General features: G+C 44.2%; 1 protein-coding gene across 1 annotated transcript in view; it reads left to right on the top strand.

Moving 5' to 3' along the window:
- Positions 1 to 14,136, top strand: part of URB2 (URB2 ribosome biogenesis homolog) — a 543,562-nt gene that overhangs the window by 402,960 nt on the left and 126,466 nt on the right. The window contains exon 8 of the mRNA XM_078648834.1: positions 10,868 to 10,955. Coding sequence (XP_078504960.1) covers positions 10,868 to 10,955 — 88 coding nt within the window. The remainder of the gene's footprint in view (positions 1 to 10,867; positions 10,956 to 14,136) is intronic.

Consider the following 14,136-nt stretch of genomic DNA (forward strand, 5'->3'; position numbering starts at 1 on the left):
GCCATAGTAGTAAATAAAGTACACCCAATCCTATCCAAAATTCAACCCATGGTGAAACCAGATATGTATTCTCAAGTTGATGAAAGAGTTCTGTTATTTTTTCTTTGGAAGTTTTATTAACTGGCGTTGTTTCAGGTTCACTGGGATTCTCAGAAAAGTTATCGAAGTTGATAAAATAGCCAGAGGCAGTTCTGTCAATAGTTGGTATTGCATCCGGATTCTTTGAAATCACTAGAGCTTTTTCCTCCTTTGTCATATTAGTATAGTCAGAGACTATATCATTGTAGACAGGTGTTTCTTGACGAACTGTTATTTGGGTATCAAGAGGGACGAGTTCCATAGCTTTGTTGCTTAGTCCTTCTTTTCTCACTGTATGTCTATCAAAGGTGATAAGTCTTTATTTATTTATTTATTTTGAAAGTTTTATATAGCGCAAACAAGATCTTTGCAGATATCAGAGCGCTTTACAAGGACACGGGGGTGAAGGAATAATACAAAGTAATATTTGAGGTAGTTAGGTACAAGGTGCTTAGTTACATAGGTAGGTCAAAAAACATGAGGTAGGTCACAGGTGAGGTAGTGTCGGTACACGGTGCATAGACAAACAGTTGCGTCAATAATATAAAGTACAAAAATAAGGAGCATATACTTGCTTAAGCGTGTTTAAAATTTTTGGAGCTTCAAGGTGGGCATAGTTGAGGTGGGTGAGTGCAGGATGTATAGTCCCACAGGTGCGACAGTAGTAGAGAAGTAGGGATCGTTGAGGTGGTGTGGGTGAAGTGTGCAAAGTCAAACAGGTGCGTCAACAATATAACAATATACATAGTCACACAGGTGCGTCAACAATATAACAATATACAAAGAGTGAGCGTATACAATCAAGTAGGTCGATAATACAAGTAATACAATAGACCAGGGGGGTCGGGCAGGCCTTACAGAGCAGATTCATGAGTAATACGGAATAGTAGATCATGTGTATTTAGCCATGAGGATCGCTTTAACTTCTTTCTTAAAAAGTGTGTTGGAGGAGATGAGCCTTGTTTCAGGAGGGAGTGAGTTCCAGATCCTGGGTGCCATTCCTGAAAAGGAGCGTTTATATGTTTTTTCCTTCCGAAATCTTCGAGGTTTCAGCAAAAGATTGTTTGTGCTTCTAGTAGTTCTAGAGCCACCCGAAATTGTCAGCTTTTGAGTGAGGTAGGCGGGTGAGTTCATGTGTACAGCCTTGTGTGTCATGCATGCGATTTTCAGATGTATTCTGGCTTCAAAAGGTAGCCAGTTCAGTGATTTAAAGTCCGGGGAAATATGCGAGTGTTTTTTTGAGCCGGTGATGAGTCTCGCTGCGGCGTTAAGGGACGCTCTTAGGGGTGCCGTTGTAGTTAGGGGGAGCCCGCAGAGGGCGGTGCTACCGTATTCTATGTGCGGGATGACTATAGATTGTACTGCAGTTTGGAAGTCTTTGGCAGGAAGGAAGGGTTTAAGTTTTCTCAGGGTATTGATTTGGAAGTTGGCTCCTTTGGTTGCCTTGCTGATGTGCTGCTACATGTTGAGATTGGCGTCAAGTGTTATGCCTAAAGATTTTGCTGAGTCTACGACGATGGGTTGTACATTTAGAGCCGTTAAGTGCTTAAGCCATGTTTGAGCCGTGGAGATTTTAGCGGGAGGTGAGATCAGGAGGAACTCGGTCTTCAGCGCATTGAGTTTGAGGTGATTCTCAGCAAGCCAGGATTGGGTGTTTCTGATCGTGGTGTTCAGAAGCATGATGTCCTTGGGAGATTGTATTTTGAGATAAAGTTGGGTGTCGTCGGCATACATGTGAAAGTGAACATTAGATGTCTGTAGCAAAGTAGTGAGAGGTTCCATAACTAGGTTGAACAGTGTTGGGGAGAGGGAGGATCCTTGAGGGACGCCTAGCGATACAGGTACCGGAGAGGACAGCAGGTTGTTGCTTTTGATTCTTTGTGTCCGGTTGTGTAGAAATGAGGTGAACCACTTGAGAACAGTCCCAGATATGCCCATTCTTGTGTTTAACAGTTCGAGTAAGTTCTCATGTTTAACTGTATCGAATGCTGAGGAGAGATCCAGAAGGATGAGGAGGCAGGTATCGTTTTGGTCTAGGATTTGGAGGGCGTCGTCCACTATGTGAGTCATGGCAGTTTCGGTACTGTGCCCTGCTCGGAAGCCTGACTGATGAGCGTTGAGGAGATCAAACTTATCTATGTGTTTAGTCAGTTGTAGCTGTACGCATTTTTCCAACAGTTTAGCGAGAGTGGGAATATTTGTAATAGGGCGGTAATTGTTTAGATCAGTGGGGTCTGCTGTTGTTTTTTTTAGTAGCGGTGTGACTTGCCCGACTTTGAGGGCGTTGGGGATGGATCCTTGTTGAAGAGAGCTATTGATAATCTTAGTCCAGAGTGGGAGAAGCCAAGGGGAAAAGTCTTTTACAGCGTTAGCAGGAAGGGGGTCAGAGAGGTGATTGGATGGTTTCAAGGTGCTGAGCAATCTGCCAATTTCTTCTTCGGAGTAGGTGTAGTACTTCTTCGGAGTAGTTTGAACCTCTTGAAATGTAGCCAGATTTGGTCGTCCGCTACTTCTTGGGAGTCCACTGGGCCTACTACTTATTATTGTCCACATGATGTGGTTTTACCAGGTCAATTGATACTGTTCTGTTCTCCCTTTTACCAGCAAGCGGCGGTAGTAACACTGATCTTGTTCCAAGAATTGCTAAGACAGGTACTACTTTTCTATAAGAAGGCCCAAATTCCTTCTTCACCACGATCTTTTCCCTGACTAGATCCCCAATCTTTGGAATTCAGGCAGGTCTTGCTGGGACAGATGGTTTTTCTTCAGTGGTCGTTTGCTTTTGTGTTGTGTTACTCAGACTTCTTCTTGTTTCATTTAAGTCCTGTAAAACAGCCAAACGGTCTTTGATATCAAAGGGTTTCTGTTCCACCACTGAAGTTTGACAATCAAGGTCCTGGAAAAATATTCTAGTACCAAATAATAATTCATATGGAGTGAGTCCCCCCAGAGAATTTCTTGGCCGATTATTAAGACTTCTTTGGACACTATTTAGATGTTTGACCCACCCGTCACCCGAACCGAATACCCTAGCTGTTATAGATTGCTTTATGTCACGGTTTTTTCTTTCCACTACCGCATTTCCCTCAGGCTGGAAGGGACTCGAAAACCGCAATGCAACGCCCAAGCTGGCCATGGCCGCCTTGTAAGCTCGAGAGCTAAACGCAGGACCCTGGTCAGAATGTAGCGTGCCGATAACGTATGTGCCGATAAAGACTCGCAAATCTTTTATAACAGTTCAGGCGTCAGCGGAGCGCTGGGGCCACATCCAAATGAATCTTGTCTTAATATTTGTGGGACCGCGTACGTCTATGGCGACGTCTGCGTGTAGAAAGCCTAATGCTGTCTAACAATTGTGTCTGGACTGGGCTGGCTATACTGTAGTCAGGTACGTGGTGGTTTTCGAAGCTATGATCTCTGTAACAGGTGTCACAGTTAATTCCGAATTTGTAAACTTCAACGCTTATTCCCGGCCACCAGTACATCTCTTCTAATTCTATTAGAGATTCTAAGATCCCTTGATGTCTCATACCCTTTCCCATATGTGCTTCGTGAACCAAAGCACCTCTCTGGTTCCTGTTTGGGATTACTCTGTCCCCCACTCCAGGAATTCGAGCAAAAGGAACGGAGTTTGCATCAATTATGTATGTATTACCGAGTGGCTAGTTTAGAGGTAACGCTGCATAGCTACCTTCCATTGAGGCTTTAACTGCTAGCATAGTTTCACCGTCTATTTTTGTTTTTGAACGAGTGATTGCAGCTACGGAAGCCGTCTGCACAGCTGCCTTTGCGGCCTCATCAGCCAATGAATTCCCTGCAACGTGAACGCCATCACGCTGATGACTCAGTGTATGAATCACGTGAGTCTTTTGTAGTTCTTTTTGCAAAAGAACTACTTGTTCCCAAAGCTTTTTATGCTTTATTGTGCCACCTTTTGTATTTTTGAAACCATTTTGAGCCCAGGTCTGCAGATATTCATTATAATTCCTGACGCAGTTATATGAATCGCACACTATGAGTGTGGGGAATTTGCGATCGGTATTTTCAAGCGCCATCTTGAAAGCCTGTAGGTTAGCTCGCTGAGCTGTACAGTCTCCGAGTGATTGAGTTTTAGTGACCATTGGTCTAAATTTACCTTCGCACCAGCGACCTTTAACAATCGCTCACGCAGCACTAAAAGCTTGTTTACCCCCAATTGCTGGTTGTGCATATATTATACAGCCGTAATGTTCAAGTGGCAGAATTTCAGTCGGCAGAGGACATTCTAATTCGTATTGTAGGAATTCTTGTGTTTTTAAATACGGGTCAAAAAACGTATTCCACGTCTGTTGCAGCAAGAGAATTAACCCATTGTATCCATCTCGGATGTAGAGCTTTAGCATTTGGAATGCTTGCCTTTGTCACTGCCTCTAAGGCAGGTACAGGTGTAACGATTTTTATGCGTTTACCCTGTGCGAGGGCTCTTTCTTTTGCTACTGCAGTCTGAACCGCTGTCAGTATCTTTTCTGTTGAAGTGAATTTCATTTCAGCGTGTGTGTACAAGTGTGACTTGTATGCTATTGGTACCGTCTCACCTTCGTTAAAGGTTAGGTATGTGAATCCGCCTCTCCCTGGGATGATTCGGATCACTAGGTTACGCACGTTGTCGCGTGTTTGTAACTGTGTTTTTGCTAACATGTCTGTTTGCACTGAACGCAAAATTTCTGTGTGTTTTTGTGTCCAATTCGTAGATTTGAAATTAGATTTCATTAGTTCGTAGAGAGGTTTAACCCTTTCGGCGTAGTTTAGAACATAAGTTCTTCCAAAATTCAGGAAACCTAGAATTGACTACGTTTTTCAGCGTTTTTGGAGGTTGGAGCAGCGCACATTTCTCTAAAAAGTTTGCTGCCAAGCTTTTGCCTTCACTTGATAACTCCTATCCCAAAAATAGGACGTTGAGATGGGCAATTCGTGATTTCTTGAAATTTAATTTTTGCCCTTCAGAAGCAAACCCAAGTATTATGGTTTTCACTCTTTTTAAGTGTATGTCCAAAGCATCATCTGTAAGATAGATGTCACCGACATAGGACAATGCCTCATCATCGTACATTTGTAGTAACTCTGTTACTCTGGCTGAAAATAACCCCGGACTATTTTTGAATCCCTGGGGGAGATGGCAAAATTGTCGCGGTGCCCCCATTATGGAGAAAGCGGTCAAATACCTGCTTTCAGGTGCAATGTTTTGACAAAAGAAACAATTTGAGATATCTAATGTAGTTTTATATTTTTTGCGCACAATGTTATTCATTAGTGCTGCACTATGTGCGTTTTGTACTGCAAAAGTTTTGCAACAGGAATTTAGATGTCTGTAATCGAAAACTGGACGATATGAATTGTCTGGTTTGGAGACAGGAAACAAAGGATTGTTCATTGATGAGGGGCATGTTTCAATCACCCCTTGTATTCAAGTTGATTTAATATCTCCCTGACCTGTTTTTTAGCTTCCTGTTTTACAGGATATTGCCTTTGCATTGTTGGTTGAGTTTTCAACTGGATTTTATGGTGAGGGGAATCCTCATCATATCCTACATGATTTTTGTATAGTGCTGGGGCCTGGGCCACAGCCCATTTCCTAGCATATGTGTATTTTTTATGAATTGGAATGTGATTTGAGACGGCTGGCATAATTATATCTTCGCCATGTGGGCACTCACTGACAAAATTCAGGTGGCCAGTCTTGTTCAGCTAGTAGGATGTCATAACCCTTCGAGAGCTTCTCCCAAAAGAGTGCTCTGATTTTCTTGGTTTATCACCCTCCATCCGGAGTGTTACTTCATATAACTTATGTGGTACACTAACCCTGGTATCTGCAGTTTCAACTTGGATGCTTTCATTCAAGTCCACTGTCTCCAGATGATCCTTCAGGATCTTGCGAGCTATGGTTACCTGCGCTGTCTAGCATTGTTTGGGCCCACTCCCCGTTCTTGAGTTGTGTCCTCAAGATCCTCGGCATGTCTGATCTTTAGACTTGCTACCTTCTTTTTTGGAAATTGGCTTTTCTTATTTTTTGGAATGTGCTGTTCGTCTTTGGACTTCACTCGTTCTTCTTTTTGTTCTGAACGTCCTCTTCTTATGGATGTCTGCGAGGAAGTCTGAAAGGTACGAGAGGAACGTGTATCATTATCTTGATATCTTTCAGGTTTTCACAAATTATCCCTATTTCTAAGGTTGTACCTTTTTTCGGAGGGCTCCTGCTGAGGAGACCTTCCTCTGGCCTGGGAACGCTTCTCTTTAGGAAGTGTCTGTTTAGTGATTTCCCACTTCTTTTTAGGAGTAGTGAGATTATTTTTAATAAAAACTTTTTCAGGATTTTCAGTTAGTTGGGGTTTTGTTGGTTTTCCACCCAGACTATCTCTGCCTAGTTCTTCATAGGATTTTTCAATAATTCTGGCAAGCTCATACGGTTGCTCAGTAATATCCGTTTCTTTTAGTTTTTGGCGGATCGCCACTGATGCTGCTTCACCTTTAATGTTGGCTAATAGTATAGCCGAGACCTGTTTGAAATACTTCAGTAATTTCATACCCAAATTCAAGGCAAGTTCTGGACCGTATTCATTTTAAATCTATCTTAGAACGTCTGGTATTACCGCCATAGACGGAACACCATGTGTTTTTGTGTAGATTGAAGCAAAGACTGTACCCCAAGTGTCGCAATCCTCTACGTGTGGTGCAATCCTAATTGGTAAACAGATTGTCAGACTCCTGTGTTTCTCATGAGGTGTACTATCAGGGAATGCTGCCTCTATTTGAGTAATTGTTTGTGCTAACCAGAACGGAATTTGTTCTCGTTTTGCGGGCAATTTACCAATGACTGACTTTATAGTCTGTGGTGTAATTTTGTTTGTGTTCCCTTGATAAGGGATGTGCTGTGGAATTCTTACAGCTGGTTGGACTGTTAAAGTCCTCATCACATATTGAACAACTGCCTGTGTATTTTAATCAGCTGTTTTAGCTGAGCTAATAGTTCAGGACCTGTCATTGTTTCAATGTCAGGATGTGGTGTATAGCTGGCTAGTACCGGCCATGTTGCTCCTGGTCTACCTATTGGACCGAGCCTGGTAATGTGATTTTGATGTTGTAGGGCACCTTTAAACCAGAGCTGATGCTCTTGGTAAGTTAGTGGAATTTCAACGTCCTTGAAAGGAATGTATTCCGCTGGAGGTTCCTCTTCTTTGTAGTAGTGGAACATATGTGTTGTTGGATTTGCTTGTGGAAAGATAATCCATCTGTCTGCCGATATTCATGTGCCTCTATGACAAATATAACTCTACCACCTGTGGGTGATAGAGCATTTTCTATAAGTTTTATAGCTATGGTTTTCCTTAAGTTTTCCGGGATGATTATAGCATCATCGTCTTCTTCATTAAACCCTGTAACGTCTACACCCGGCTGGGTTGCATTTACTGCAGCTCCACCGGTTGCGTTATTGTCGCCGTTATCCGGCATTGTTTAATGAAACTTTGCAGAGCAATTTTTCAAGGAAACAAAGATTAGGTGCACAATATTTTGGAACATTGTATCCTTCAACATTGAACAAACTAAAAACGAATACATAGGATTTTTTCATCCTACTCAGTTTAAAGCGGATATTTTATCCTTTAACCCACTCCAGACGTCTATTGTAGTATTTTACGGGAAAAAGGGGTCTGTGTGAAAAGCACGACTGAGTTACTCTAGTCTAGCGTTAAATTATCGCCTTACCAAACGTTGGGCGCCATGTTGTGTAGTTCCTATATTCCCAATAGGCTCTGCGCATTGGAATAGTGTATCCTGTAGCTTAGACGTAGGACTGAAGTCAACTAGATCTCTACCGAATATACTAAACTTAATTGTGTGTGTGCCAGCTAGCGCAGAGGTCACTAGAAACTTTCTCAAATAAACAAGAAGGGATTAGTTTCTGACAACCGCTTAAAACATGACAACTTTGTTCCCCAAGAATAAGAAATATATCTCTAGAGTCGCCGAAACAATAGATAGTTATTTTACTTAGTCAATCGTGCATGCTTCGTTTCACCAGAGGTGCAGAGAAATAGAGAGACAAGCGTTTTCAATAAAAGGGTATTTATTGAACTGCTGCAATCGTAAAACTTGCTGTAAAGTACAGAGCATATAATACGAAGAGTATTATAAAATAATACTGTTAAAGCATTATATGGTTTCTAAGCCATAACAACCTAAAATGCATACAGTGATAAATAATGACTAACTGGTTCTTCTAAAATACGCCTACCCCGGTGTACCTAACCTAGGTCTAGTATAAGGGAAGAAGTAAGTGAGGTGTAGCCTAGTTTTAGTATTAGTTGCCAAGAATCTATTTCAAGAATTCTCTTAGGGTCTAATCAGCTCCGTACCTTGGTTAGAATGTAGGAGGTCTTGTATCTCTCTCTCAGGAATCAATTTCCCAGCAACCCGCAAGGGTAGCCTGGAAACACTGGAGCTGGATTTCTCGGCTGTACAGCGTCTCTCAGTGCGTCAGCTGGAGGGTCGGCTTCCTTCGGCACTTGCTGCAGCAGGGCGCGTCGGGCAAGTAGATAGTCGAACTGCTCCAAACCACCGTGTGTTTGTTTGGACAAGTGTGGGCATATTTATTCCTTGAAGGTGCCGAGTTTGACGTAAGATTGGACATAATAACGTCATCAGAGACTTAATTCTCTGAAAACTCCATGATTTCTTGGATAACTTAATATTCATGTAGGGGGGAGTCCCTGCCTGCTGAAGGCGGGTTTTTCCAAGAAATCGTTGTAGATTCTCAGAACTGGTGGAAGTAGCCAAGCCGTATTAGGACTACTTGAGCTATGTCTTAATATGGTTATGATTTCTATGCCTATATAAGGATACGGTATTTTATATCTATATAAGGGCATGAATCGGGAAAATTACTCTAGGGTCCTAAAACGCTATACAACAGACCCACCTCCATTACAAGTTATTTGCTGTGATTGACCAACAAGTCCAGGTCCTCCATAAATTGTACAAAGGAATTCAGCAGGAGTTGTAAACTCCTCGCTGTCCTCGCCATGAGGATAGCGTCATCAGCATACAAGAGGAACGGCAGACTTAGCTCACCCACCTGGGGGCAATCCGTTTTTAAGTTCTAGAGGACCTGCTCCAGATTGTTGATATACAAATTAAAAAGAAAAGGGGCAAAGATACAAGGCCCATAGGAATCAATGGCAATTACCGAATCGGTAAATACCGATTCGGTAATTACCGAATATTCCCGATTCATTAAATTATTCGATAAAAATACCTACATGGCATTTACCGATTTGTAAATACCGAATCGGTAAAATTCGGTATTTACGAATCGGTAAATGCCTTTTACCTACATCTAGCCCATGGTTTCTATTGACTTGGAGTAGATGGTAATGGCATTTCCTATTTGCCCATTTCTGCATTTTGGACATGCTTTGTACACATTTAACAGACCGAAATTGCGATTCGGTCCCTTAAGAAATGCTACATCCTTTCACATATATGACCTTAAATCTCTTGGCTTCACGATCAACTAAAACTTAAACCTAATGATAACACTGCCAAATACACCAAGGCGGTTTCTTATCAATAACTCTAGTCCGAAAACTAAAGCTTTTGATCCCACAGGTCAAGGAACACAATCCAGTCTTTCATTCTCTTGCTCCAAAATAGTGGTGAATCAGTGCCAGTAGGCTTTGCCAATTCCTCTACTGCTCCTCTTGGAGAAATACTGCATGTAACTGCAAGGCTTGTTACAGGTGCCAAGAAAAATCACACTGCCCCGAAAGATATGGCTAGTTCCTGATAAAGCGTGAGTAGGGATCCAATCAAATATCACAATAAACAGCACCCTCAAACGCAGTTGATTTGCAATTACCTTATAGTTTAGTGCAACACGTGGACTTCATTCGGTATGTTGCTACATCTGATTCTTATCAAAACTGTGAAATGGAAATTATTTCAGACACAGCTACTAGAACCCAACTGGATTTAGGATATTATTTTACAGTCAGCACAACAAATAACACAATCACAAATATTGCAGAACAAAAATTATGTACGAAATTGTGTAGGTTGACGTATTAAAACTTTAGAGAAATCAGGCTTTTATACGAACATACGTAGCATGTGATGTACTAATCCAAGCCTGACGTCTTCTAATAGCGCTTTTCGAAATTCAATCACCTCTCTCCCTTCAAGTGGTGCTACTGTGCTGTCCATTGGTCAACCTGATTTTTCATCAAACAAGAGTTCATATATGTCCGAAGCGTAAAAACACTTCACTGGTAGGCCAGCTCGATTTGATCTCAAGTGGAAACTTTAATTTGCGGAGTTCTTGCTCGGGCTGCCTAGGTTCAGTGGGTTGAATCAAGGAAACCTCATTCTTTATAACAAGTGTTTCTTCTGCCACTTGATGTATTATTTATTTACAGATTCATTTTTACAGCACATCTTTAGTTGTGAGAAACTCCTTTTTGTTACTCTGAGGGCCCCATGTGGAGCCTCTAACCACTCGCGCCTCGCTCAAACTGCGCCTCGTTGGTCTGCTCTGAGAGATTATCCATGTACGTTCTCCAGATGAGATGTGACGCGCAATCCAGATTAGCACTGCTCCTTCCTTCCTGTAGACTCCATTTTAAGTGTGCAGAAAAAGCGTTTTGTGTCCATGCATATCTGTTTGAATGTTTTTCATATTTTCTATGACCACACCGGTGTAAATTTTCTATCATCTTTTCTTATCTTAATCAAGCTTCTTATCTTTCTGTATGGGCAGGTTATGTTGAGAGCCGTTGCATCGTTCTTGAACTGTTTTAACCGCTTGGTGGCTTCCGTCATGCATGAGGGACGACAAGGAGAGAAAGGTATGACTCTTCTATCATTGTGTGCTGTTGTAAATTACTGCAGAAATGAGCAGTTTAGATGGGCTCTAATTTAGAAGTAACTTTTTCCTCGGTTACAAAATGTACACATGGCTCATTCATCGTGTCTGGTGAGTTATGACTCTACAACAGTGAGAATTAAATGTATATTTCTGTGTTTGTGGTCGCATTTGGTTGTTGTAGTTTCACAATAAAACACGTGAACTTATTATATCACTTGAAAACCCTGAAAGAGCTTCCTAGTTATGTTCGTTTTAACTCAAATGTTTTGTCTTCTTATTTTCATACTTACAGCCTTCTTTTTAACATAATTGACTTCTTTAACGTTAATATAAGGATGCTTTTTATCCTCGTGTAGTTCAGCAGTTGGAGTAACCCTTGTTAAAGTCAAAGTTTTTGTTTGTTAATGTTTGCTAATTCAGGTGTTCTGAACGATATTTAAGCTGATAGATAATGGCAGGTATTAAGAGCGCAGGAAAAAGCCCAAAACGATTGGTCAAGAATTGTTGGCATGTTGGTCATTTCCAGTTAGTTAAGTTGGATACGGGCTTACGTGGGTTTGACTTTCAATGCCGTATTCAGTCCTGTGTTGTGGGTCGCACCTTGTTTTCACTCATTCTCCTCTTTTGTATGTCCACCTGCTACGGCTTTGCTCAAACATAGCAAAGTCTTCTTAGTCCTTTTTAGGTTTCGGCTGGCCGTAGCACGCAGTGCTCCGCCCAGGCGAAAACTTTTGTTAACAGCATGGATGTTCGTCCCGCCTCTGTTTCCCATTGGCTTGCTCCATAAATGGACGCTAGCCATTGGCAAACAGAGGCGTCCGTCATCCTGCGAGGCGACTCGTGGGCGTTTCTGAGAATTTTTCTCATCCGGCCCCTTTGGACACGTCAGTGCGGCGGTGGGCGTTTACTCTTTTTTTTTTTTGCCGCCCTTTATTTGGTCATTTGCCACGACCTCTGGCGAATGCTTGCTGCTGTCCTGCCTTCCACCGTCCCCCCTCCCGCTGTCCGTGTGCCCGCCCGCCCCCCCTCCCACTGTCGGTGAGCCCGTTAACCCTTCTGCTGTCCGCCCCCCTCCTGCTGTCTGTGAGCCCGTTAACCCTCCCGCTGTCCGCCCCCCCTCCCGCTGTCCGTGAGCCCGTTAACCCTCCCGCTGTCCGCCCCCCCCCTCCCGCTGTCCGTGAGCCCGTTAACCCTCCCGCTGTCCGCCCCCCCCTCCCGCTGTCCGTGAGCCCGGGGCACATTCTTGCGTCCTCCAAAATTCAGCCCTGAGGAGGTTCTTGCTCCTGCCCCAAGGTGTAACCATCTGCGAGTGTGACCCTCCCACCGAAATTCGGGGCTTGTGCTCGGGTTACTTTGGATGCGGAGTTAGAGCAGAGCGTAGCCCGTCCGGACACAGCGCCTTCCTTCTCTGCCATGGGGCTCCTCCAGGCGCCGCTGTGCGGCTTCATTGGTAAGAACTGAGCGGTAACGATGCATGAACCGGGGTCCCAGTGAGAGAGAGCGCACGCTGAGCTAATGCTGCCCGTAAGGGCCGTCCTGCAGTTGGGTTCGTGGCAGTGACTCAAACCATGCCACTCTGTATACAGTTGTTTACACATGTCTCTGCCTTAGAGATAGGTACAAATGAAGCCTAAAAATATAAATGATGCACAAAGGGCTTGATTATCAGCCTATTCAGGCACGTCTTCCTGTTCCTGCCCCCCCATTCGTGTCCCCGTTCCCGCCCTCCTCCCGCTGTCCGCGTGCCTGCCCGCCCCCCTCCCGCTGTCCGTGTGCCTCCCGCTGTCTGTGTGCCTCCCATTTTATGTTAAGTCTCAAGTACTGCTGTTTGCCTGTGTGTGTCAGCTATTCCTACGTATGTGTCTTATGGTATTCCCAGCTTCTATGCCACATATTACTCATTGACTCATGATTGCATGTGGCTGTGCCAGGGGTTTGCAGTGACTCAAACCTTACTTTTTTGGATTGCTACGTGGGCTTGGACCCTTTGCTGAAAACTTGACAAGCGTAGGGGTAGGGTTGCTGCTGCCCTCCTGCCTGGAGCCGTCCCGCCTCCAGCGTCACGCCTCCCCCGAGAACCGGAGTGCTGCCGCAGTGAGGAGAGCGGGGCAGGAAAACTACAAATCCCAGCATCCCACGCGGTCTCCGCCTACTGCCTGCAAGCGCCAGGAGGCGCATATAAGCTGCGTAACCTCTGCAGAGCGGGGGAACCTTACTTTTTTGGATTGCTACGTGGGCTTGGACCCTTTTTCTGAAAACTTGACAAGCGTAGGGGTTGGGTTGCTGCTGCCCTCCTGCCTGGAGCCGTCCCGCCTCCCGCCGCACGCCTCCCCCGAGAACCGGAGTGCTGCCGCAGTGAGGAGAGCGGGGCAGGAAAACTACAAATCCCAGCACCCCACGCGGTCTCCGCCTACCGCCTCCAAGCGCCAGGAGGCGCATATAAGCTGCGTAACCCCACCCTCGCGGGACGCCGGGCTAAGCCCGGGCAAAGGGCGGGCCGTCTGTGGCCGTCCGGGGTCGACCGAGGAGGGGACGACCGAGGACGGGACGGACCTACCCTTTAACACCTATGCCTCCACAACAAGTAGGATTTCTTTGACTTGTTTCATAGTGCTATTTTATAGTGGATTCGCAGCATATACTGACATTTGCTCTGTCCTGTTGTTAACAAAGATCTCCTGCTACCTCCCACAAAAAACACATCACTTTTTAAAACATGTCTACAAGGGGCAGCAGGAGTAAGACTGCTGCTGGGGCGGCTGCAGTGATAGGTCCAATAGACAGTTTTATTACACGCACTAATGATGCCATCGACCTTAGCATCTCAATACTGCAACGAAGAGTATCCCGGGACCTGAACTTTGCGAAACGCTCCTCTCTAGGAAGCATTAAATCAGCCAGAACCCCAGGTATCGCCGATACCTCGAGAGTGGAAGACACTAATGACATTATAGACGTTCCTCACACCTTATTGAATGAGGTAAATCTATCAGTATCGGACACTAGCACCAACTGTGAGCTGGACAGTGATCTAGAAAGATCTCCCCTTCTCAATGTGGCTTTAACTCCTGAACTAGTTGAGGATACCTATGAGAATGCTTCGGGGGACACACAGGGGAGGGCAATTTCAAAACCAGCTATATCTACTATGCAACCTTTGC

Source organism: Lissotriton helveticus, chromosome 6 (assembly GCF_964261635.1).
Source record: "Lissotriton helveticus chromosome 6, aLisHel1.1, whole genome shotgun sequence".
Classification (NCBI taxonomy): Eukaryota; Metazoa; Chordata; class Amphibia; order Caudata; family Salamandridae; genus Lissotriton; species Lissotriton helveticus.